The sequence below is a fragment of the Aulostomus chinensis genome, chromosome 5, assembly GCF_037954235.1.
Source record: "Aulostomus chinensis isolate RoL2024-O1b breed Wild chromosome 5, RoL_Achi_v1.0, whole genome shotgun sequence".
In the NCBI taxonomy this organism is placed as follows: Eukaryota; Metazoa; Chordata; class Actinopteri; order Syngnathiformes; family Aulostomidae; genus Aulostomus; species Aulostomus chinensis.
In genome coordinates this window covers 17186794-17212138 of record NC_141324.1, presented here as the reverse complement: position 1 = coordinate 17212138, position 25345 = coordinate 17186794, and the positions used below count along the sequence as shown (strand labels likewise).

Genomic DNA, 25345 nt, shown 5'->3' with positions numbered 1-25345 from the left:
TACTTTCACGCAACCGTCAGCAGTGACATGGAGTTGCAAATGTCAGCAGCAGGAAAGTCTGTCAAGGTTTAATAAGAAAAAAAAAAAAAAAAAAGAACGAACGATGTGGCATTTGACTCATTGATGGTATGTGACACATGTTCCCCAGGTAAAAATCAAAGTATGTTTGAATCCTATGCAGCTTATTTCAGACAAGATATCACATAAATACAGATTCTGCTCTGGACTGGAAGAACATTCTGGTTTGACCGACGTGCTTTTGAACAGATTTGGTGAACTACACCGGCGCAACTACTCAGACATCCAGAGATTTATTATGGATGATTTCTTCCTTGTGTCCGGTAACACAATCTCTAAGCGGCAGGGGAAGAGTGAAGCAGGAATGATAGAGGGATGGCTGTGCAGGACGAAGGGAACGAGCAGGAACTTTCTGAGGGTTAATTGACAAATCGTTTGCATTCATTCAGGTGTGCTGGTGCTGAAGGATCAAATGGCCTCAAATACGCCACTCAGCCAACCCGAAACAATTAAAACACTGCATCAAATTAGATCCCAGTGTTCACTGCATGGTTCTGTATGGGTAAGAGCGTTGCCTTTTCAAGCAGGGCAAAAGATTTTCTACCTTTGCCTGAAAAGAAAGTTCTAGTTCTTGATTTCCCATTCTGTTGAATTGTTATTTTGGTGTAATTTAAACATGTTTGCACTGAAAGAATCATTTGAGTGTCAAAATAATTCATATGACAGAAGATTTCATAGCATTTTCATGTGCTGTACGGGAAAATTAGATGGACAAACCTCTGCTCTTGTTTATTAGTAAGGGAAGGTTTTTAGGACCAACTCGAAGCAATGGTACACATCATCATGTAAAGGGCTCTGCTGTTTGTTTACCCGTGGGTGATTTTTTTAATCTGAAAAGTAAAAAAAAAACCTTTAAGATTAAGTTACTTATTCAAGTTTAAGTTAGCAGAAGGCTAACTGGTGGTAGCTGGCTCTACCAGTGGATGCAGGTGGGCCGAGCATGCTCAGTACACCCTCGCCTGGCAGCGTGGATGGTTTGGAAATGGCGGTCGAATAAATGTCTATGACACTGTGACTGAAGGGTGTGTTTTATTACCTTGTAGTAATACCTTCACAGATCCTTCAATTAGAAGTGAATGATGACCGTAATAATCAGCAGTTAATCTGGAAATGTACTGATGCTGCGTGTCTCTGCTCCCTACAGCTCCCTCCATAGTTCCCATCATGCACCAGATCAGCTCCACCATGAATAGCTTCACACTCTCATGGCCACAACCAGAACAGCCCAATGGGATCATTCTGGACTACGAGCTGCGCTACTACGAAAAGGTAAATTGAGTGTATGTGTGTGTGTGTGTGTGTGTGTGTGTGTGTGTGTGTGTGTGTGTGTGTGTGTGTGTGTGTGTGTGTGTGTGTGTTTTCTGAGTAACCTTCAACTCCATGCTGGATGACCACAGGAATGTCTCTGCACCACCAGCTTCTTGGATCTGGTCTGGTGTGGGATACAGACCCTGCCTTGAAGGCTCAGAGGGGTTCCCCTGTCTCCCCCAGCAGCAAGAGTGGTGGCTGCAGACGTTGATTGTGGTTACGCATGTTAGTCAGAAACATGAGAGCGTTGCGGTTCAAAAACACAAGGCCTGGTGTTGGGCTTGAACCAACATAAACCTCAAAATGTTGTAGCAACCAAAAGCAATGTCAGAGCTTCACTTTGAGATGTGCTGCTGTTCATTTGATGTTTATTAAATCTCAGAAAAATAACACTCTGGGTAATCAATGCAACAGTTCTCCTCTCAAAGCACCTGCATCTACCTTTAAAGGTCAGGCCGGCTTGGCCAACCTATGTGAGCTGCATAGCAAAGTCGTAGCCGTGTCAAACGAGTATTGGTGTGCAGAATTCCACAAAAACCGATTTAAAGAGCTAGTTCAGTTAATGACAGACGCAGGGAATCCAGCAGCATGTTTGCACCTGCCACAATGTCTTTAGCACCAGAAAAACAACCTGGATATTGACCAACAGGGGGCGCGCCTTCCTGACTTGTAGAAAAACACAGCATTGCCAAACTTTGGAAAAAAAAGAAAGTCAAAGAAGCATCTAAAGATAAAGGTGAGTAACGTCAGTTTTTCCACACATGGCCTTGTGACCCTTGTAGGCACGGACACGTTGCTAAGACTGGTGAAATTACAGTAGTCAAGGCAGGAGAAAATAAACACGCGTGCAGTCATTCTTCAGCGATGGACTTGAGTGTCACAGTCTTCTTCAAACAACCAGATGACGTCCATGCTGGTCAAATCTGGCCCATCCAGACACCCCAGATTACAGTGAATGTGTGTCTAAAATCCAAGCTCTCCCGGATATCTACCAGCAGAGTCCCCCGGGTTGATAATATGTCCTTTCACTGTGTTTGCTCCATCTCTCCCACTGTTCTTTGGTTTCTGCTGTAGATGAAGTGAATAGGTTGACCTCTGCTCTCGGCCCACTCTGCACAGTGCAGCAACCTGTCCTGCTGTGAAAATGCATTGCATCTGGAGGGAATCACATCGACCCGTCTGTTCACACACAATGCGTCTGCTTTATTAAGTCACCGGCCCTACCCCACAGAGCCTGTGCTGCTCTGGTATTGACCTGTAGGCTTTTCCCGAGGCCTTCGACATAATGATACAGAGAGATCGGAGACTCTAGCTTTTTGTTTGCGCCCTTGTTTGTCCTCCTAAAGCTGATCGATGGGTATTGCAAGGTTGGTCATGCACATTTTTTATACCCTCAGTGTTTGTGTTGACTTTGCTAGTTTTCCCCCATGTTCTGCTTCCAAATATAATGCAAATACAGAGTTGATAAATGTCCTGTTATTTGTTTCAAACAAACTGATTTTAGATCAATATTCCAAACTCCACTCTGGAACTGTGCTCGTGTACCGTTTGCATTTTTCCATCAGAGAGAATAACAATCATGTTTTTAAATGATGTTTGTAGTTTGAACCCCTCTGGCTTTGCATAGGTCATGACATTGATTCTGATTGCCATGGCCCCGAGAAACCTTATCTGCCAGACAGCTTAGTGTTGTGTAAATAACACTTATACAGCCTCTCATTAGCTCATGAATATCAATGAAAGCTAATCCTATTGATGTTTATGTAGCGTGTCCTCACACAAATAGATGAGCAAAGCCTAATCACAAATTAGTGAATTAACGAGGACAAGATTACTAATTGCACTGGGATAATTCAGGTGAGAGGTTGTACTCTACATTGACTACTTCTGTCGTATTGTACCTTCATTTCTCCTTCTAAGCGAGTTAGGGGATCACGGGGGTGGGGGTGGGGGGGTCAGAGGGATTGCTGCTGAATCTGGCGATGGAACTAATCAAGAAATGGATGTAGAGTCGAATAAGTTCAATCATTTCATCAAGGAAGTAATTCTTCACCACCCAGAAATGATAAGCTGCTCTGTTTGAGCGACTATAACGAATAGACGCAATCATGCAAGCACCTACATTTGGGTACAGACGTCCACCCTGGACTCTGTGGCACCCTCTGGTACACAACTGCTTGGAACGATTAGTATGCGATGGACGAGACAGAATTCTGACAATTTATTTATAAAAAAAAAAAAAAGAAGGTCTTTTTAACGGCCAATCAGAGAAGAAAATGAAGTGGAAAAAGAGATGACTTTAAGAAAAAAAGGCCAAATAAATGTTGCTTCAATGTGGTGCGTGTGATTTTAAATGGGTCTGAAAATACAGCCTCCATCATAACATAAAAAGTCTTACAAATCAGTCTTCTTGCATATTTCCTCCAATATTTTTGTAGAAAATTCCCTTCGACCCTCCCATGAATGCATGTGTGTGAGTGGGATCACATGTGGTCTACCCCACGTCTGTAAAACTGACAGTAACATGGTACATCCGTGTCTTCGTTTCGGCCCACAATAGATCTGCCTTGCCCTCGAGGTCTGAGACATACCATGCCATTTTAGTTATGGCGGTCTGAGTACCGAAGGTCACTCCTTTTTTGCACTGCAGAATCAGAACTACTGAGCACTGAAAGGTGTTAAAATTAATCTGTGCCAACTGTCAGTACTGAAGAGTAATTTCATCAGGTTGCACCAAGGGCAGGGCAAGCGCCACCACACACACACACACACACACACACACACACACACACACACACACACACACACGCGCAGACACAGAGTAGATCGCAGTCAGAGCCGTTGCGGTAAGTTAAACAAAACTTGTCACTGCAATAAAGACAGTCAAAGAGAAAAACTGGCACCACCTGCTCAACAACCACTAGCAGATAAACTCTATCTCTACCTTCTTTGTCCACTGTCGTGTTTACACGACCACGGCGAGATTGATAAGCTAACAACAATGAATTGTCATGGACTACAAACATGGTGAAAATTAAAACTGTGTGTGCGGCACAGTCCGCCATCACCAGAGAGCGAGTGTACAGCTAGGTAGGGATCCTCCACAAACAGCTGCTGCTGAAGGAGAAGAGTGTGTGCGCAGTTTCTTCTTTTTTTTGTGTATTCAATCTTAGTTGTAAAATTGAACAATAGCATGACAAATCTTTGTGTGGTCCCTAGCAACAATCTGGGTTTCTCATGTGGCCCCCTAAGGAAAAATAATAGCCCACCCCAGCACTGAACAAACTTTGCTTCAGCCAGCTGCTGCTATTCCAGTTGTCACTCTTGGCTTGTACCTGACTGTGTAACAACCCTCAGAAGACATTTGTTTTTGTACGCATGCTTGATACAAAGTTCACAAATCCTCAGTGTGACACCTTTACTAGGAACACTGACACGCATGTTTTGTGTTCGTCATATGATGTAGCAGGTCATTCTACCGCAGTCCAGACTCACCAGCCCTCCGCTGATTCTATTGAGGTTTAATGCAACCACTGGAAAAAAGCTTTACATAATAACGGCTTTCATACACTGGCCTTTTTTTATTTCATCTTTATTAATCTGAGAGCTGTAACGCAATAATGTTGCAGAAGTTTTCTCAGCATGTCTGACACAGTCAGGTAATCTTTAGCCCAGCAGAGAGGCGTCTCGCTGTACTCACTTATCAGAGGAAGCCTCCCATAGCCATTTACTACAGCAGCTCCTCCTGTAACTTAGCATCTTAGCTCCTTTTGTTGAGAAATACCTCGGGGTTAGCGGAAAGTAGAATTCTACCTTTTTTGGCTGTCACTTTGAACTCGGTTCGAGAGGTTATTTCTTCTGTGTTTTGATGGTTTACAGCAGTGACAGGAAAATAAAAGACTCTTGGATGACATTGCGACAGCAGTCCCAATGGGGCAGGGTTGATTGATGGAAATACAGCAAGGAGTCTGTGAAATTTTAGGAATTTTTTTCATTGCATTTCCTAGAATTCCTGATATACTCAGGGGCGGTGCTCGAAATTTACTACTACAAACTACTAAGTTTGGATCCATGATCGCAATCGCACTTAACGGGCTCGATAAGATCATTTGATGGGCCTAGTATCAATATCCCATTATAAAAAAACGAGCGAAAAATCAGTTTATTGATGGAGATATGTCTGCCTCAGAATGGTAGGCGGTGTCAATCCTCTTGCATTTGGTTAAAATCAGAGTGTTTCTGGTTGAACTTCTGTGTTACAACCAATATCACTGCGTTACTGGTATCACTTTCCGTGGCACGTGTTTGTTTGACTCTTAGAATCTTTGCAATTATTTTCCCGTGTGGAAAATTTCCAATCATCACATCCCTCAAAACGACTTTAGACATGAAGGAAGCCGATGATAATGACCTAAAAGACTACATTTTGACAATTTTACCTGAAAGCTGCAGTGAGTGCTGAAGGCGTCTTTCTTTTTTCTCTTCCTAACAGGCTTCACTCCCCCTTTCAACCCGCCTTTTCACTGTAACGAAAGTGGTCCCAGGATGCAGTAAATTGGGGAGCCAGATGAAATAAATTAGAGGTTTTGGAGGGAAAATAGAATCTCATGCTCTTCTTTCATTTTTTCCCTCCCCAAACTCCTTTTTTGTCCCTCTGGTTGGCTTAAAATTTGGGGAGGGTGGAAATAACTCAGCATAGCGCAGGTCGGGCCCTCCATTAAGGCTGGAGCAGAGCAGCCACTGGCTATGGTTACTGATGGCTGTGTGTGTGTGTGTGTGTGTGTGTGCTTTCTGCAGTGTTAATGTGATCATTTCAGGTGCATCCATTCTGAGGGGACAGCAGCAGCACTGTCATACAGGAATGTATGAATGAGCATCATCATACTGACCAAAGCAACATTTGCATTTCTGGCATCCTAAAAGTCCAATGAATGCTTTACATACAATTAGCAATTCCTCAGAAGAGACGCCAGGAGAAAGTATTAATTATTCTTTTCTTCTCTCGCTGCCACACGTCACAGTAGACCAAGGTTTTGTTTTTTTTTTGTTTGTAGGCACACAGATGTTGTCGAGACAATTTTAGATTGATAATGAAGCCCAAGAGAAGCAGGACATGTCCAGCACTCCATCGGTGGTCACATGTCCTCCAGACTCTTCGTCTCCTCCTGTTGCTCCTTGACAACGTCCAAGTGATTAGAATGCATAGAGAGGTTGTTCTCTCTTGAATAAGATTTCAAATTTTCTGCACATAAGCTGATTTCTTTTCTTGTTTGTCCTTGTAGAATCCCCACAAGCTATGAAAATCATTGCTTTGTTTTGGTTGTTGTATGCGAACATGATTTGCTTTTACATAATATAAGTTTCTCTTTATTTTCCAATTCGATTAAGACACTTCAATTCTCTTTAATATCAAATGATCACCATTGTGTTTCCATACAAAATCACTTTCATTTTTCTTTGTAGATTACAATTCATTATGTAGTGCTAATTATTTGCATTTGGAAATAAAACTAATCTAATGTTGGCACACATTTCCTTCGTTTTTTCTTTGCCTCTTTTACCTCAGGCAGTACATTTAAATAATATTTGAATGTTCTCTCTCGTACAGTCAACCCCCCTCCCTTTGTGTATGTGTGTGAGACTTTGTATTACCACACTTGTGTGTTTGTGTGTGTGTGTGTGTGTGTGTGTGTGTGTGTGTGTGTGTGTGTGTGTGTGTGTGTGTGAGCCTGTGAAGAGGACACATGGTATCCCAACATGTCTGCACTGGTGCCAAGAAGCCATGATGCCCATTTTGCGTAGCTGGCATTTTGGAAAAAATCAGGCACACAAACACACGCGTACACGTACACACACACACACGCACACGCGCACACACACACACACACACACACACACACACAGACACACACACACACACACACACACACACACACACACTACACCATTGTTAAAATGGTTGGACAAGAAGAAAATAATAATTCTGTATGCTCCAATCAAGGTCAGAACCATGAAAGTTTCCAGCCCAACAGAAAAAGAGAAACAACAAACAGTGAGGATGTTTGAATTCAAAGATAGCTCTAGCCCCTTTGTTCCGGTTTCACGGCAACAGGAATTGGTAGGAAATAGACTGTTACCAAAAAATTATTTGAAAGTATTATGTCTAAGAATAGAACCACCATTAGGCTTGCAGACATTTAGCAAAAGTATAATACAGTAGAACCCGCGTTAATATGAAAAATTGAAACGACGTAAGAAGCTAACCAGTGAGGACGATATGTTAGCTCTTGCTAAGTTTGTCTCCAGGATTTTGGTGTTGGGAGACCACGCTCCCCTGAGTGCTTCCTGTCCATCACCCCTGGCAATGCTTTTGATTGGTTGCTCGGCCATCTGCCTTCCCCACCTGCACCTCCGTCTCTATTTAGCAGGTTAGGGTGTGGTCCTCCTAATCACCATTTGACTGGCAGCAGGAAGGGACCTCTCATGGTTGGAAGTTTCCTCCTGGCGTGGGCTTTTTATTGGCTATCCCCGAACCTTCTGTAGTGCCAAATGCCAGCTCATTTTAAAAGTGGCAGATGTGTGTGTGTGTGTGTGTGTGTGTGTGTGTGTGTGTGTGTGTGTGTGTGTGTGTATGTGTGTGTGTGTGTGTGTGTGTGTGTGTGTGTGTGTGTGTGTGTGTGTGTGTGAGTGAGTGAGTGTGTCACGTAATCCCCATTTGACTGGCAGCATGAAAGGGCCAAGCCAAGCTGGTGCTCCCTCAAGGGATGCTCTCTTATTGGCGGTTTGCCATCTGTTTGCTCACCTGTCCTTATCGGAAAAAAAAGAAACAGATGGGGGTGTGGTCCTCAGAAATATAGAATGAGTGATCGTGACAGTAGGTAAACCCTGAACCTCCCTCCCACCCCCCATCCCCAAGTTGTCCCTGTGCAATCACCTGTGTCCTATACGAGATGAAAAAGGTGACAGTGGCTCCAGCTTCTCATCTACTTTCTAGTTACAAATCCCCAACGAGCAGCTTTCGTGTCAGGTTTTAGATTATTTGTATGCAAGTTTGTGGTTTGATTAAACTCTCCAAACCTGTTTCCTCCTGTTGTTCACTTTATAAACACGTCCTCTCTCCTCTCAGATACAGAAGTGAAGGCCTGCTGGTGCTCTCATCTCAGTCTCGAACGTTTGTCTTCATCAGGCCAAGAGTGTCCAATGAAAGCTAATGGGATAGCACACATTATTTTGTGTGTGTGTGTGTGTGTGTGTGTGTGTGTGTGTGCGCGCATTCATAAGTGTGTTTACCTCGCCTGCTCAATGACAGAGCAGCCGGAATGATTCAATTACACCTATCAGATTGGGTAATGATTTCAATGTGGGTTGCATCTGCCTTGAGTTTCTTATCGTTTCCTGCCATCATCTTCCTCCCTCCTTACACTACTTGCCCCCCACACCAGACACACACACACACACACACACACACACACACACACACTGCTGTCAACTCATATTGGTATTCATATATTTCTTGTGTCTTTTTAAGATGTAGTCCGGCATTAAACAATTGTGTGCTTACCAAGCTGGCTTCTGTTTACACTGTTTTACTGACACAGCCTCTTCGCCGCCCCTCCCTCGACACTGTGTCTTCATCCAGCTATCAGCAACCCGCAGTGACGAGGCTAGTGTAGGTGCACTCCTATTTTCTGGCTGTCATATTCACTTGGGGTTAGGAGAAGGTGACAGTCCTAAGTAATTACTGATCCCCCGCAGCAGATACAACCAGCAAGACCCAAACTACACACTGAAGCAGACTGGAGAGAGGGGGAGAGAGGATGGGAGGATGAGAGAGAAAAGAGAGAGTGGGAGAGAGAGAGAGAGAGAGAGAGAGAGAGCATGCTGGAGCTGCAGGTTGGCCCCCTGGTCCACATTATAAATATACATAATGACTACATACATACATATATGGCGGCACGGTGGTTCAGTGGTCAGCACTGTCGCCTCACAGCAAGAAGGTTCCAGGTTAGACCCCCGGCTTGGGCACAGAATCTTTCTGTGTGGAGTCTCCATGTTCTCCCTGTTCCTGTGTGGGTTCTCTCTGGTACTCCAGCTTCCTCCACAGTCCAAAGACATCAAGAGAGGACGAGGCTGATTGATACTCTAAATTGACCGTAGGTGTGGCTGTGAGAGTGAATGGTTGTCTGTCTCTATGAGTTGGTCCTGTGATGGACTGGTGACCTGTCCAGGGTGAACCCCACCTCTCACCTGAAGGCTGATGGGATAGGCTCCACCCCCCCATGACCCTTAACAGGATATATATATAGATAGATAGATAGATAGATAGATAGATAGATAGATACATATATATATATACACACACATTTACATACATACATACATACATATATGTATATATACACACACACACACACACACACATATATATATATACATACATACATGTATGCATACACAGATATATGTGTATATATCTATGTGTGTATATACTTGTGTATACGTATGTGTGTATATACTTGTGTATATGTATACTGTATATTCATGCTGTAATGACAAAATACAGCATCCATCAGTGTGAAAATGAATCTTTTGAGAGATTTTCACACCTAGAATCTATAAAGAGGACAAATAAGTACTTATCTCATTTAAAAATACATTGTTTATGTAGATGGAACAAATCACATCGACAAGCCACTTTCTATACTTCATTGAACGAAACAACTCAGAAATTGTCTTCGTAAAGCGCATCTAAAGACACAAATATACAGTGGCTAAGAAGTACACGTTGTGAGAAATGATTGCTTTTAATGACGGTATTGTGTCGTGAACCTGCAACTGATTGTGTAATGGATGCATGTCAACATTTGTGAACAATAAGTTGTCACGCCCCAAAGCATTTATTCACAATTGAATGGAATCAATTGAAGCTAACAGGAAATGGATGGATACTTGCTGGCCCCTAATGTGAGCCGGTACAGTAACTCTTCACAAAGCTGATTCGAGGGGAGTCATAAAAGAAGAAGAGGCGTCACAACAATCGTAAATGTTGTACATTTAGCCGAAACTTTTGCTGGAGTACTGCTTCCGTTGTTCCTGAAAGCTCCTACTCTTCCTAACTGCACTACACCTGCTTTAAGAAGGCAAAAATAATTTACAGCAAAACTGATGTGTGCTTCAGCATGTAGTTTCATTCATACTCTCTAGTTGTCCACCTCCTCCTGCGGTTTTGCAAGAATATCCCTTTTTTCCTCCACTCTGATCCATCTATCAGTTTCTGTCCTCCTTCAGACGATGATTTAGAGTAACAAACATCAATCTTCAAATGAAGCCCACATTCTTCAGTCTGTTACCTGCCTATAGCACTTGATCTCCTTTACTGTGTTGTTGACATCTTTTCTGTGTAGCATTTCATCATCTTTTATGTGTTTTCTACTTCCAGGACCACGCAGAGATTAACTCCACCATCCTGCGGAGCCAAACTAACACCGCCCGCGTGGAGGGCCTGCGGTCGGGTACGGTCTACGTGGTACAGGTGCGGGCGCGGACTGTAGCTGGCTTTGGCAAATACAGCAGCAAGATGTGCTTCCAAACCCTCACAGATGGTAAGAATGGACGAGCCAGAAGATACAGCTCCCTTCCTCTCTCTCCATCCTTTTTCTTTCACACTCGTTCTCACACTCCAGTCTTTGTTGTTGCCTTATTATTAGTAGGTGGTATAAACGGAAAACCATAATGTTTGATTGCACTTCTATTTTCTACAGCGAAATTAATTCACTTCATGATCAGGTTGGAGTGTGTGGGTGCTTTGAATATGGAGAATTTTGCTTGTCTTTTTTTTTCAGGATTAAATGTGCTTGATCCAGAATGCTAAGCTAATTATTTTGTTTTTTCACCCAGCACCTTCTGTTGTTGGAGAGCTATCCCAGAATTCATAACTGTGATGAGTACTGTACTTGAAGAGATTCTCTTTTTTTTTTCTCCTCCTGGTGGGGGCTGAATTGTTGGAGAATGGAGTGGGTTAAAGAGGGGGCTGCTGCACCTGTTACTCGGGCATGTTTTATGAGTGTAAGGTACAACAAGGTGTGTGTGTGTGTGTGTGTGTGTGTGTATTTATTTATTCAACAAAGCACAATTCAGCTGGTGTTCTTGTGTACGTAGTTCAAACTGTGTCAGACTCAAGAGTGACATTTTGACATTTTATTATGTTAATGAAAATGACAACGATGAATGGAACAGTGATAATGGTGGAGGAGGGGACTATGAGAGGGATAATAATGGCAGTGACAGGGATCATTGTGGTTATTTACCGGTGCAGAGCAGACGTAGCGGCCCCTCTCTGTCATAAATTATATTTCCCTCAAAATGCACTGCAAATACATGCGCAGGCTTCACGCTCGCGCACGTAAACACTGCTTATGGTTCATTCATTGGCTCCCTGCCATAGCACGACATTCATCAAAGCAATTAGCAGCAGACGCTAGAGAGCTGCCGACAATCACACACACACACACCCACACGGCTCCACCTCCTGCCCCTCCACTCTTCTCCTCTCCCCTTGTCAAGCTGCTCCAGTATCTCCCAGGAAGATTCGGCATTTCCACCTAACTGCTGCTCTCTCTCCTCACTCCGGACGTATAATCCTTTTTGTCTTCCTCTCAGCACATTTTCATGCACCTTCACAAAGTGTCCTTTTGCACACACACACACACACACACACACACACACACAAAAGTGTCCTTTTGCACACACACACACACACACACACACACACACACACACACGGGCATACGCACGCAGGCAGTTTAGACTTGATTGACAGGTGTGATGAAAAAGAGGTGATTGGTCCATCAGTAAGGTGACTGGTGTCATTGTCCTTCAGGTTTCTTGGTCTTTGCAACTAACTGATTGTAACAGGAGCCTATTTGCCACTGAATAAGGTAGCTGTGTGATTTCTGTGGCTGAACAGGACGTTCATCTGGACCTCTTATGCTTAATGCGCATCAAAAGTGAAGACCCCCCCCCCTCCGGAAGCTAGAACATTCCTGCTGTTTGGTTTGCAAATTGGACATCTGATATCTTAATGCGCAGCAGGGATGACTTATTTTTGTAGGCTAACCCTGAAGTTCAGAAGCATCGCTGTGGGTTCTCTCAACTGAAAGCTAATGGGATTTTTCAGAAAATAAGCTCTGTGGATGTTGATGGGACTTACTCATTTGGTTCAGCATGATAATCTTCACATAAAAAAACACAGCTTTTGTGATTTTATGAAGACGAAATGGAACCGCTAAAATGAAAAAGCTAACATTCGGCCCGACTTGCTCCGTGGTTCTTCCGCTTTTGGCGTGATGAGGTTTCATGTCCACAACAAACTGTAGTCTCTTTTTCCCTCAATATTAACTTGGATACTACTCAGGCATCATAGTTCTCGTTCAAAAATTGGCTGAGTAGAGGTCAAGGAAAGTCTCCCAAAATACCACTTCTCTGCAGCAATTTTCTGATTTTAAATGCTGGGATTTGTTAGATGCACTACTGCCAGAAATCAAGCTTCCAGGCCCGGTTTACTCTCCTGCTCGGCACAGGAACAAGCAGTAAAAGGGGTGGAGTTATACTAGTGTTTACTTTTGGTTGTCCTAACGTGACGTCACGACCGGATCAAATTCGTTGCTGGCGTGTAATGCTGAGGATGCATCTTGTGGGAGGGCGCGAAGGAACAACAACAGTAAGCAAATGTGCATTTTTCACCGATTTATTTTTGCAACCTCTGAGTTTATAAAAGGCACAGCACACAATCACACCACCCATTTTTAGGATATAGGATCGTTTAAAAGAGTGAGCAAATCCTGTCACATTGAGTTTCCTCATATATGCTGGCTCTCATACTGCTCCGAAGATGCATTAGTTCTCCCTTTATCACTTTAATCCAATAGGCCCATTCTACACGGGGGGATTGGATTTAGCAGCTGCTGATTTGCCTGCAGCATGCTAAATCGTGTATCGCTTTAACTCCAGTGTTTGCTGGTGCCAAAGTCGCTGGAAGACAGGCGCACAAAAAAGATAACTGAGGATTCTGCTGTGTAGGGTTTTTAGATACGCATTTAGGCAGTCCTCTGAACTAACACCAGCCTGCCCTCAGGAAAAAACATATTTGGGCTCCGTGTGCGTGTGTGTGTGGGGGGGGGGGGGGGGGGATTTCTATTCAACACCTGAGAAACAACATTCCAAGGTCGTGTCCGTGCTTTTCTGACAGTTATGGCAACAGAGAAGGCTGTCATTCCTTCCGACACACACACACACGCACGCACGCACACACACACACCTCACCATCAGTCATGTGGTTGTCTTCCATGTGTCTCTCTCCTGGTTTATCAAACACAACCTGTCAGTCAGTTTTACTAAAGCTCACCGGATTTCAGTCAGCACCTCTCTGCAGGGAGATCTATATGTTTTCTTTATCTGTCAGCACTCCCTGTCTAGCCATTCCGTCTCCACGTCCGTCTCGAATCTCTCACACACCCCCACCCCCCTTCAAAACACACACGTAGTCCCACACACACACACCAAATAAACACAGATATTGTAAAAAGGGCCTACTGTGTGATGAGAGTAATTTTCAGACTTCTATAACTTTGTCACTTGGTTTCTGAAACAAGGCCAATTAGAAGGAGGCAACCTTCTTAGGAAGGAGGTTCTTAAAGAGCTCCAACGGACTGTTTCAGACTGAGAATCAACTAGCAGAAAGGTCCAGTATAAGATGAATATGAGTCATGTAAAGCTACTTAAGTCCCAGAATAAAGCTACAGAGCTGGAAATGTACCCCCCGCCCCCCCCAGGACATGCTCAGTATCTGTCTGTCTTTCTCTTTGTGTGACCTAGATGACTTCAAATCGGAGCTGAGGGAGCAGCTTCCTCTGATTGCCGGGTCAGCGGCTGCAGGAGTGGTCTTTATTGTTTCCCTCGTTGCTATCTCCATCGTCTGCAGCCGGTACAGTACCAAGATTTATCACTTTTCTTGCCTCTCTCTTACAGTGCAAAGTTAATTGCCTCATATGCTCATGAGGAAAAAAAATGAATCTCTTTTTCCTGAAAATGAGAATCAGTTGTCAGTAATCCTGTAAAAAAACGCACATATGAAACACCATGCTGCTGAAATTTTTATGTTACACTGCATCTGTTACAGTATGTGTGCATAATTCTATACAAACACCTGTTGTGTATATATATATATATATATATACACATATATATATATATATATATATATATATATATATATATACACACATATATATATATATATATATATATATATATATATATATATATATATATATATATACACACATATATATATATATATATATATATATATACACACACACACACACACACACACACACGGCCTGTTAGCTTAGCTGATTGGGTTTAACGTCAGTTTGTCACATTGTCACTTTCTCCATCTGGCTTTTCTCTTTTGATATATGAAGGTCAAAATTTCTGCTGTGCTGTGCGCAACTAAAAGCAAGCGTTCATGAAATGGTCGGGGCTCTTTTGATGCCGAGGCAGAGGAGACAGATGAAAAGCAGAGAGATCCTATCAAGATCTAATTAAAACTCAGCTCATTTTCATAAACTCCATTTGCCATTGCTGTAACAGCCCCCCCCCCAACACACACCACATGCAACTGAGCCACTTTCACCCATGTTTTTCTCAGGACTCGTTTACACTTGCTTTCATCTTGTCATGATTCGTCTTCTCTCTTGTCTTAATATTTATTGATCCATTAGGAAAAGGGCATACACCAAGGAGGCGGTGTACAGTGACAAGCTGCAGCATTACAGCACAGGAAGAGGTGAGTTCGCCTTCACACTCACTGAATTACTGCTTTGTTTTTGGTCAGTTTTTAAGACATTTGGGCAGCAAAGATGCTCAGGACACTTTTAACCCCAAAGCAGAAAATTCACCCATTGCTAAAGCTCACAGCCCCTTAGTTACTGTTGCTATGTCCATCAAGCTTTCAGAGCCAGCATTAGTGCTCCTTCTGTTGCTAACTGCACTCCTGGGAGAAATATTCTCTAATTTTTAGGGGAAAAAAAGTTACTTCAGGATGAAGGCAGACTGAAGGCTCAACAGTGTGCATAAGCAAACATTTAGGATGTCAAACTGACTTGGTGACAAAATCACGATAATATAAACAAAGAGAGAAGCAGAAGTCCACAGATCTTTAAGAAGCACAAGCAGAAGGCTGATATAACCTCACATCAGTCGTAAGTTAGCCAGTGTATTAAACAATAACTGAGGTTAACAAGCTAGCATATGCTAACTAGTGCATAACACTACTGAGTTAATAAAAGCAGTGATTAACCTTGGAGCAGACCAAGCTGTGCCAGTTGACATATGTTACTCTGTGACTAGCCAGTATAGGTGTTGGGGGCGTGGCTTAACGAAGAATAAATACAGGCCATGATCATCCCTTTCTACGATTTTTTTTTTTTTAGCAGAAGTCCAACTCATAGCATCTGATTTAATGTTAAAGGGTACATTGAAAATAACGTTCAATTTGATTTGCTCTTCAGTGTTTCTTTTTTAGTTGGCAGAGTTGTTATATTTTCTGACATGAGTTGACATTTCTCCTCAGCTTTGTGCTGCACATATGGTGGAATCACAGTACATGTCTGTTCACCAATAGCCTTTATCCATCCATCCATCCATTCATATTCTTGCGCTTATCCTGTTAAGGATCGTGGGGGGGCTGGAGCCTATCCCAGCGGCTTTCGGGTGAGAGGCGGGGTTCACCCTGGACGCGTCGCCAGTCCAATAGCCTTTAGTCAGCCTAAAATGATGCACAGTTCATCTCCAAACAAATCCTATTAAGGTCTGTAGGAACTTGCCTAGAGTGCCTCAGGCCTAAAAGGAGAATATGCCTGTAGATGTAAATTATATTTCCATTTCTTTGCACAATGACACTGGCTGACAGCCGTCTCTCAAGGCTGTCCAGTAGACACGATTGAGTCATGTGTGGATTGAGAGCGGCGAGCCTGGAGGATAACAACCTCTGACAAGTTTACACACACTCACACAAATACACACAAAAGGGTGCGTATGAGTTTTGTACCTCACATGAAAGCCGACCTAGTAGCCTGAAAAGGGGGCTCACGGGGGGAGCTACTGCTCTGGTACTGTTGAGCCTGACACTGCAAAGCGTCCAGCACTGGTACTTTGTGTCACAGCTTCAGCAGTGGCATTTGGGTTTCATTAAAATGGGCAGGATATCTTTGGGAAAAACAAATACTATTTACATAAGTGGGCAAATAAACAAAAGATGCTTGCAGCTCTTATCATCAAATAGGCAACTTAAAGTGGAAAGGAAATAAAATGCTGATAAGGAATCCTATTCATAGGTTCTTTTTTTTATTCCCCCTTCAACCCTCACAATGCAGTCATAAAGGAATCCCCCACCCCATAATGCATTGTTTTCTTTTATACTGTCAAGATTTGACTGACAGTTTTATAATTACAGTATTTAACGCAACAATAAAATAGTGCCACTCACCCAATTGTTTTGGGTGAAAATCCAAAAATATGCTTGCTTTTCATACACAGCTGTCTACTTTTCCAGCTGTTGCCAGCCACACACGTCACTTGATGTGTTTTCATTTTTAGCAAATATCTACTGAGACAGAGTTGACCATTTAGATTATTCTAAACTTCAACTGGGACGAATAAAAAAGATAATAATCTAGTGACTGGTGACTGGTGGTGCAGTGGTCAGCACTGTGGCCTCACAGCAAGAAGGTTCCAGGTTCGAGTCCCGGCTCCATCACAGGATCTTTCTGTGTGGAGTCTCCATGTTCTCCCTGTTCCTGTGTGGGTTCTCTCTGGTACTCCAGCTTCCTCCCACAGTCCAAAGACATCAAGAGGGGACGAGGCTGATTGATACTCTTGGTCCTGTGATTGACTGGTGACCTTTCCAGGGTGAACCCCGCCTCTCACCCGAAAGCCACTGGGATAGGCTAAAGCCCCCCCCCCCCCCGCAACCCTTAACAGGATAACCGGAAGAAAATGGATGGATGGAATAATCTAGTGATACTTGTAACCTCCCTCTGAGTCCAGGGTCGTTTTCAATTGGTCACACCACCCATCCGCACACACACCAGTGTATTCTTGCACTCTTACTTACACATCCAAATCTGTAAGTTAATATGATGACCATCATGTCAAAGTGCAGCTGAGTGGTTTCTCCAATACCAAAACACAGTACCACTTTACTTGAATATCCTGGTTATGACAAATTGACATTGAAGGTGTTTGTAATGTCTTTGTAATGACAACTTGACACCCTAACCCCAACCCTAACGTCAACTTGTCATAACCAGGACAACGTCTAGTAATGTCACTTTGATTTATGTGAAGTTGTCATAATCAAGGCAACTTCAACAATGTCAACTTGTCATGACAAAAAAACAAATGACTCTTAATGACAGTGGTCATAAACGTTCATGACTTGTTTACTAATATTTTATGACACGTTCATGACAGTTTTAGGTCACGTTAATGACAGTTTAATTAACTCTTATATCGCTATATTCAAGTAAAGCGTAACCCCAAACACTTTCAGTCCCAAATGTTGGAACTTTGTTTATTCAGGTGCTCGCAGAAAAAAAAAAAAAAAAAAGAAACCCATTATTATTATTTATTTTAACAGATCGGGTTGTGTTTAGATGGTTTATATGTTTGTATTTCATATCGGCATTTATTCTCCCTCGTATTTATGTATGAAAGTTCAATGTTTGTGTACGAGCGTAACACCGAAAACGTCTTTCACTTCGAAATGTTATCATTCAAATGAGTCCAACAGCAGACAGACAAACTGCATGTGTGACAAAACCAAGCCAACATTTTTACCATCTATAAAAATGTCACTGCTAATCCCTCACGATTTGCAGATCTCCTCTGTGATCCATACTAATAAGCCACTGCAGCGCCCGTCTGACAAATTATTTTTCAACATCAAACGGGGGATAATTAGTTTGTGTTTAGGAAGTAAACTCAACTCATTATATTCACAAACTCACAGAATAGATTACTGTGCTTTTTTTTCCCTTTTTTGGGGGGATTGACATGAAATAGGAATGTATTCGCTATGCATTTACAAAGTCCTGTAATTGTTCATGTTAATTCCTTATAGTGGATTATCACATATATATGTAAAGAGGAATGTATTTGCTTTATAGTGGAATGGCTAAATTACAAATACGCAAGAGAGAGTTGCTTTAAATTAAAAAAAGGGACAAAGTTGTTTGTATGTATGGGATATGATAATTATGTCCAATAGGATGTTGACTAATTGGGGGATACATTAGAGTAAATGCTAGATATTGGCGAAAATAACATGGCTAAGTCAATATATATTTATAAATGATAAATAGATGAATAAAGTCAGTAAATTATTTGCTCTGCCATTTTCCATTTCAGCTTTATATGTTGCTATCTAATTGAAAAAGGCATGAATTTATGTCGCCGTAGTGCCTCTCCTGTCGGTGATTTTATACATGGAGTAAAAAAAATAAAATAGAAGTGACGTTCAGATGGAGGAGCGATGAAATATTTAAGCAGGAATCTATTTTTTATCCAATAGCCATAAAAAAAGATGGGTCCAGTTAACCAGGGCTGTGTACTAGAGAGAGGAGGATGAAGAGGAGGAGGAGGAGGGAAAGAGATAAACTGTTTGCTTTGTAAATAATACATGAAAGTGAGCTCTGGACTGTGGATTAGAGAGCAATGGCCTCATGTATGAGGACAATTTTAGTGTGTGTTGTTTTGTTTTTTTTATTTATGAATCTATTTTCTATGTTTGTTGTTGTATATGTTCCCTGCTGAGATTTGGAGTCGCACACATTGGTGGTGTTGAGCAAGCAGCTTGGCAACACTTGTAAATGAAACCATTTTTTATTAGTGTGTGTGTGTGTGTGTGTGTGTGTGTGTGTGTGTGTGTGTGTGTGTGTGTGTGTGTGTGCGCGTGTGGAATGCAAAGCTGTAAACCCTCTAATGGATTAACTTGAATCCAATCTGTATGGAATCTCTAATGAGCAATTACAGTCAAAGAGACAGGGTTCAAGGCAATTAGTGCAGTAACTAGAATCAGCTTCTAGTTGAGAGTGAGGTGAGGCACCTTGATCCCCCCAGACCAGACCTTATCTTCCTTTTTTCATCTCTCTCTGTCTCCTGAGACCCCTTCATCTCTATGTGGCTTATGCAAATGAGTAAGCACAAATTAACTTGATGGAGATGGGTTTATTCCAATCATGGCTGCCACTGTTTTTTGTTTTTTTTCACCAAACACCTCAAAGAAACCTTGAGTGTCACTGTAGAAATGATGATTCGACATCTGTTTTCTCTGTCAGTGTCAATCCATAGCGTCAATTGATCGTATTCACGAGTTTGTGGTTGGTTTTTTTTTGTTTGTGTTGTTTGTTTGGGCTTTCCTCCCCACCCTCTCTGTCAACACAGAGGGATGTGTCCTCTGTCTGCACGTCTCTGAACTCAGCTCACCTATCGCAGAAAGGCATAAAACGCTAGTTGATAGCGCGGTAGTTTTATCTCTTTATGAGCTCCTATAGGGAAAGGCTGTGGGGAAATTGGTTCTACCACTATCAAAGAGCAGCGACTGCGAGGGTAAGGCGATAAAAAGGTAGAAGAAGAAAAAGAATGACTCTTTCTATACAGGCTTACTTCTATCCCACTCTGTTTTTTTTTTCTTTTATATCACGACCTGCTTCCTCCTTCCAAATACTGAATCATCAATTGTTTTCCACAATTCTTGCAACTGTTGATGTTTCTATAATATTCCACCTGTACTACTGAAGGTGGCAGTAGCATTCAGGGGTAGTAAGCAATGCTGGGTCATGGCCTTCTTCTAGAAAGCTCACTGAGCACTTTGGTTGTTCTAGAACTCTCTTTGCGAGCCGACATGTCTAACTGCCCCTCCCCACTGGGCTGCCCGACCCACTTCTCAGGCTCCCCGGGGATGAAGATCTACATTGACCCCTTTACCTACGAAGACCCCAACGAAGCCGTGCACGAATTTGCCAAAGAGATCGACGTCTCCACCGTCAAGATCGAGGAGGTCATCGGCGCAGGTACGGTACATGGATGTTGTGTAAGAGTGTGCATGCTAAGTTATTGCTCTTCGGTGCTCTTCTGTGTGTTTACATCTCTATGCTAGCTCGATTATGCTCAAGGTGACAAAGACGGCCCATGTCGGCGGCTAAACCCGATGGGAACATGTCAAGTGAAGCAGCAGCATATAGGGCAGTTACTCAGGGAGCTACTGGCAGGAGAAAGAAGTGAAGCCTTGCAGCACAATCCCTCTGCTTCTCTGCTATTAGGGTGACTCTTGGACACGCATCGTCCCTTTACTCTTACCGTGCATGTTAAATGGAATGAAACAGTTGTGTTCTATGACATGAATGAGCAGGTATGTAATTTCTGATCGTATCACTTTAATAGATTTCATTTCAGTGGCACAAAGAGCTCAACACACACATTCCTAGCTTGATGGTGGAGGCTGCCGTGCAGGGTGCCGTACTATGATCAGATGTTCAGAGTCATTCTCAGGGAGACTTTCACACAGAAACCAGGGTTGATCAGGAACCTTCAGTTCACGAGACAGACATTCCACCAGTTAACCTGACGTGCATGTTTCTGATGTGGGAGAAGAAGCCGGAGCACCTGGAGAGAATCCAGGCAGGCACAGGGGAGAACATGCACAGGAAGGCCCAAGCTGTCCATTACATTTGACCCCAGAACCTTGTTGCTCTGCAGGTTCTGTGTGAAAATTAGCCAGCAGGGGGCAGCATCAGTGGTGACATGAAGAAATTTGATTATCTTGAAGTCTTTGGAAAAGTGACCTTACTTCTGTCTTGACTTTTTAATCTCAAGTTTCTTTTTTGTTGCTCTCAATTAACAGTTTTAAACCTTAAGCAATAGAGTATGATGATCGTTTTGTAAACTATGGCGCCATTGAGCAGGATGTGCGCTTTAGGGAGTGGCTATCCTGTGATTGACAAATCCCCGCTATGGCCACCTGTCCCTTTCAGATCTAGCACTTGCTCCTCCCCAGCTCCAACCCCCACTGACCAAAAGTCATGATGATGTCACTATTCCTCTGTCTACTGGTGCAGCGTAGCATGGCACAGGTGGTTACTGGTATGATCTACAACCTTTGAGCAAGGCACAGAACGCCAATTTACCCCTTCTTGATGAGAAGATTGACATTGCATTTCATCTGGTGTGTGTGTGTGTGTGTGTGTAAGAGCGAGACACAGAGAGAGAGAATGTGTGTAAATGGAAAAGCTCTTTGAGTACCTATAAGACAGTATATAAATGCAGCCTATTTACCTTTTATGGACATGACCCACCCTCTTTACAGCCAGGAGGACATGCTGATACCACGTGTAATGTTTTGTAGAGAGACTAAAATACTCCTGTTAATGAGATCGGGCCTGACTCATGCAGTCTGGACAACTCAGCAAGCTAGGTGTGAGGAAGTGACAGAGATAGGATGGGGTAAGAAAGCTGGGGTCTAGCTAATTATAGATTTCCGTTTTTGTTGTTTATTTCATTGTGTGGGGTCACTGCAGGGTGTAAAGGTGGTGATAATGAATCAAACGGGTTCCATTATTTACCACGCACACACACACACACACACACACACACACACTGTAGTTCTTGTTTTGTTTTTTACATTGGGGAAGTCACCAAGTCCTGACCACTGTGAGGCAGAAGAGTCCAACAAGGCAACACTTAGCATGAGTGATGTGGACTAATAAGGAGATCTGAATCTGATTAAATGTTCTTGGCCACAGTCGATCACACTCTGCTTCACATCTCCAGGTGAATTCGGGGAAGTGTACAAAGGTCGTTTGAAGCTGCCTGGTAAGAGGGAGATCTACGTAGCCATCAAGACCCTGAAGGCGGGCTACGTAGAGAAACAGAGGCGGGACTTCCTGTCTGAAGCCTCAATAATGGGCCAATTTGACCACCCAAACATTATCCGCCTGGAGGGAGTGGTGACAAAGAGCCGACCAGTGATGATCGTCACAGAGTTTATGGAGAACGGCGCCCTGGACTCTTTCCTCAGGGTGAGGGACTTTATCATGTGATTGAATTCAGACCTACAAAAGTCAGATGACAGAGTTGAAAGCTCGAAATACGGAACTGAAAAGCACAGTTGAAAATGAAACATGTAAAGGAATCCGTTCAACTGCAAACCAGCAGAAAACACGTTTCGTGATTTCAGTCATTCTCAATCTAAAGAAGCCTGTGCACGAGCTCGCCTCTGAAACGATTAATGGACTCTTCACTCATTGTTTTATATTCAGGATTGAGTGGACATACAACTTAATCAATATTCAACCCCCCCATCTCATGGACTGGTATGCTATTCCACTTTGATCCAGGGTGGGTTTAAAGGGGTTCTTTGAAGTTGGCTTTGCTAACCGCCACATCCGACTTGTATTTCCATCGATCGCCCTTACCCTCTTATTAGTTACTGTGTTTCAGGGGTTCAAAGCTTGCTCTTCAAAGCATTCACAGGGGGTAGGGGCACCGTGCATGGATGTTAAATAGAGGGGATGCCTTCATGTTCAAGTCGAGCAATTCTCAAACACCACACAATGAGAAAGACTGTCTTGCATGGGAAGCTGTAAAATAAGTTGAATTAATCTTCAGCTTCAATTAGAATTCATATTACACTCACTGTAGCTCATTTGGAGGCTGTAATTTGAGGCCCTGTTTTTCTGAAATGGGCTACAATGAGCAGTGTCCCTAAAATTTTGCCCATTCCTAACTCCAGGATTGACCAAATATTAGGTATATAAGACGTACTTCAGAAATGGGTAACGTGTTTTGTTTTTTTTCAAAATAGGATTTAAAAAAATACTTCAGCTCAGATCTTCATTTGTCATGTCAATATTTAAACAAATGAACTGAACTCAGCGGAAAAAAATATTCAATATTAATATTTTCAATGAGTAGGTTTTTAGGAATGTATTTAATTTTGGGGGGGAAATGACAATTTCAAAAAGAAGGACAAAGTGTGGGAAAAAAGTTACATTCTGGGTGCCAGATTTCTCATGTAAGTGCATCACCTCTGACTGCGGTAACAAAAATACACAGTGAGCCGCCTGATTTTACAGATGTAATCAGATAACTTGTCGTGTGTATTGTACATCAGAAAATTCCGCAAAGCTGTACTGTATCTATTGATATTATATTCATGGGAAACCACATTGTCGTTATTTAAATTAAAAGTAATTTTTCAAACTGTATCAACTTGCTCTGCATGTTGGCGTCAGTCTTCAGAGATGATACCTAATCATTGTCATCTTTGTCCTCTAGCAAAATGACGGTCAGTTCACGGTGATCCAGCTGGTGGGGATGATGCGTGGTATCTCGGCCGGGATGAAGTATCTCTCAGAAATGAACTATGTGCACCGTGACTTGGCCGCACGCAACATTCTGGTCAACAGCAATTTGGTGTGCAAAGTATCCGATTTTGGTTTGTCACGCTACCTCCAGGAAGACACTTCTGACCCCAGCTATACCAGCTCTCTGGTGAGTAGCTGTTTTGGTTTTTTTAAGCCTTGAATATCATCATATCGTCTGCATATAATGTGATTTCATTCATAATAATGCGGTATATATTAGGGTTTTTTTGTTATCTTGAAGCTCTACAAAACCTATCACCTTTTCAGCTCTTCATTTCCATTGTCCTCCTTCCTCTTCCCAACACTCTGCTAGTCACGGACTGAGGGTCTGTCACATCTTCATTAGTGTGGAGACAAGCCTCCTCTGGGAAGGCTCCTCTCTCGTTGACATGCCCAGAGTGCAGAGAAACCAAAGGGCATTGCGGCCCCTCAAACTGACAGCTCATATCCCATCTCTCTCCCCCTTTCCCTCTCCCTCTCTCTCCCTCTCTCTCTCTCTCCACCCCCCCTTCCGAACCTCCTCTCTCTCACTCATCATTCATTATTACTGAGGCATCATGGGAGGCTTTGGCTCCTCATTAACTCCTCCACGCCACAGATCTGTAATTATTAGCAGCCATCGTTAGTTCATCTTCTGCCTCTCCTCTTCTTAATTCAAAACACACTCTTAGACCCTCACAAACAGCATGTGGCGTGAGGACTCCTGGTATGCACAAGGTTGTGTGTGTGTGTGTGTGTTTGTGTGTGAGTGTGGTTGTTGGAGTGGATGGGAGTCAACAAATTGACTCTCCTTTGAAACTTTGCCACACTTTTGATTGTTTTATAACTATTTTAATTTGTGTGTGTGTGTGTGTTTGTGTGTGTGTGTGTGTGTGTGTGTGTGCGTGTTCGCGTGCGTGCATAAAAGTTCTGGCCCTCAATTTGACTATAAAATCCTCACTTATTTTGTTGCGGTTGATTTGGCAACACCCATAGTTAGTGGTTGCCACATGAAGTGTGGTTTAATACGAGTCCTAAAATTCAAGGGACTGCTAGACAAGAAATTACCATCACTCCGTGAGAAATAATGATCTGAGTTTATGCTGCATGCGGCGCGGGTCCGTGAATCAGCCGTGCAGAGTGAAATGAGTCATTCACCTCACTGAGAAGTTGAAGTTGCAGACTGTCACCTCTAATAGATCACGGTGGATGCGGCTCCTTTCTCTAAATATGCTGAAAATGACTTATTTCCTTGATGTGTGTGTGGCAAATGATGTGCTAGACTCAATAAGCATATTGCATTTCCTCCTTAATTAAAGTAAACTCTTGTTTCCTAAGTAAAATTCTTTTATTGTGAAGATGCAGCATTGTGAAATGACTTGTGCTCTCTAAGAGGAACTTAAGAGGGTTTTTTTTTTTGTCCTCCAGCACCTGAGGAGTCATCAAGGGGTCATTGTGTTGCCTCTGTCCTTGGGAGATCGTAACTTTAAAAA

At 42.7% G+C, this 25345-nt stretch overlaps 1 protein-coding gene across 2 annotated transcripts in view; it reads left to right on the top strand.

Annotated features, from left to right (window-relative positions):
* ephb1 (EPH receptor B1) overlaps positions 1 to 25345 on the top strand; it is a 159473-nt gene that overhangs the window by 114818 nt on the left and 19310 nt on the right. The window contains exons 6-12 of one of the 2 annotated variants that reach the window (XM_086203572.1): positions 1223 to 1347; positions 10826 to 10988; positions 14260 to 14368; positions 15171 to 15235; positions 20400 to 20522; positions 22279 to 22526; positions 23785 to 24000. In XM_086203572.1, the coding sequence (XP_086059698.1) occupies positions 1223 to 1347; positions 10826 to 10988; positions 14260 to 14368; positions 15171 to 15235; positions 20400 to 20522; positions 22279 to 22526; positions 23785 to 24000 (1049 nt within the window). Of the gene's footprint in view, positions 1 to 1222; positions 1348 to 10825; positions 10989 to 14259; positions 14369 to 15170; positions 15236 to 20333; positions 20523 to 22278; positions 22527 to 23784; positions 24001 to 25345 lie in introns of both variants that reach the window. The other variant, XM_086203571.1, reaches the window with a different exon arrangement.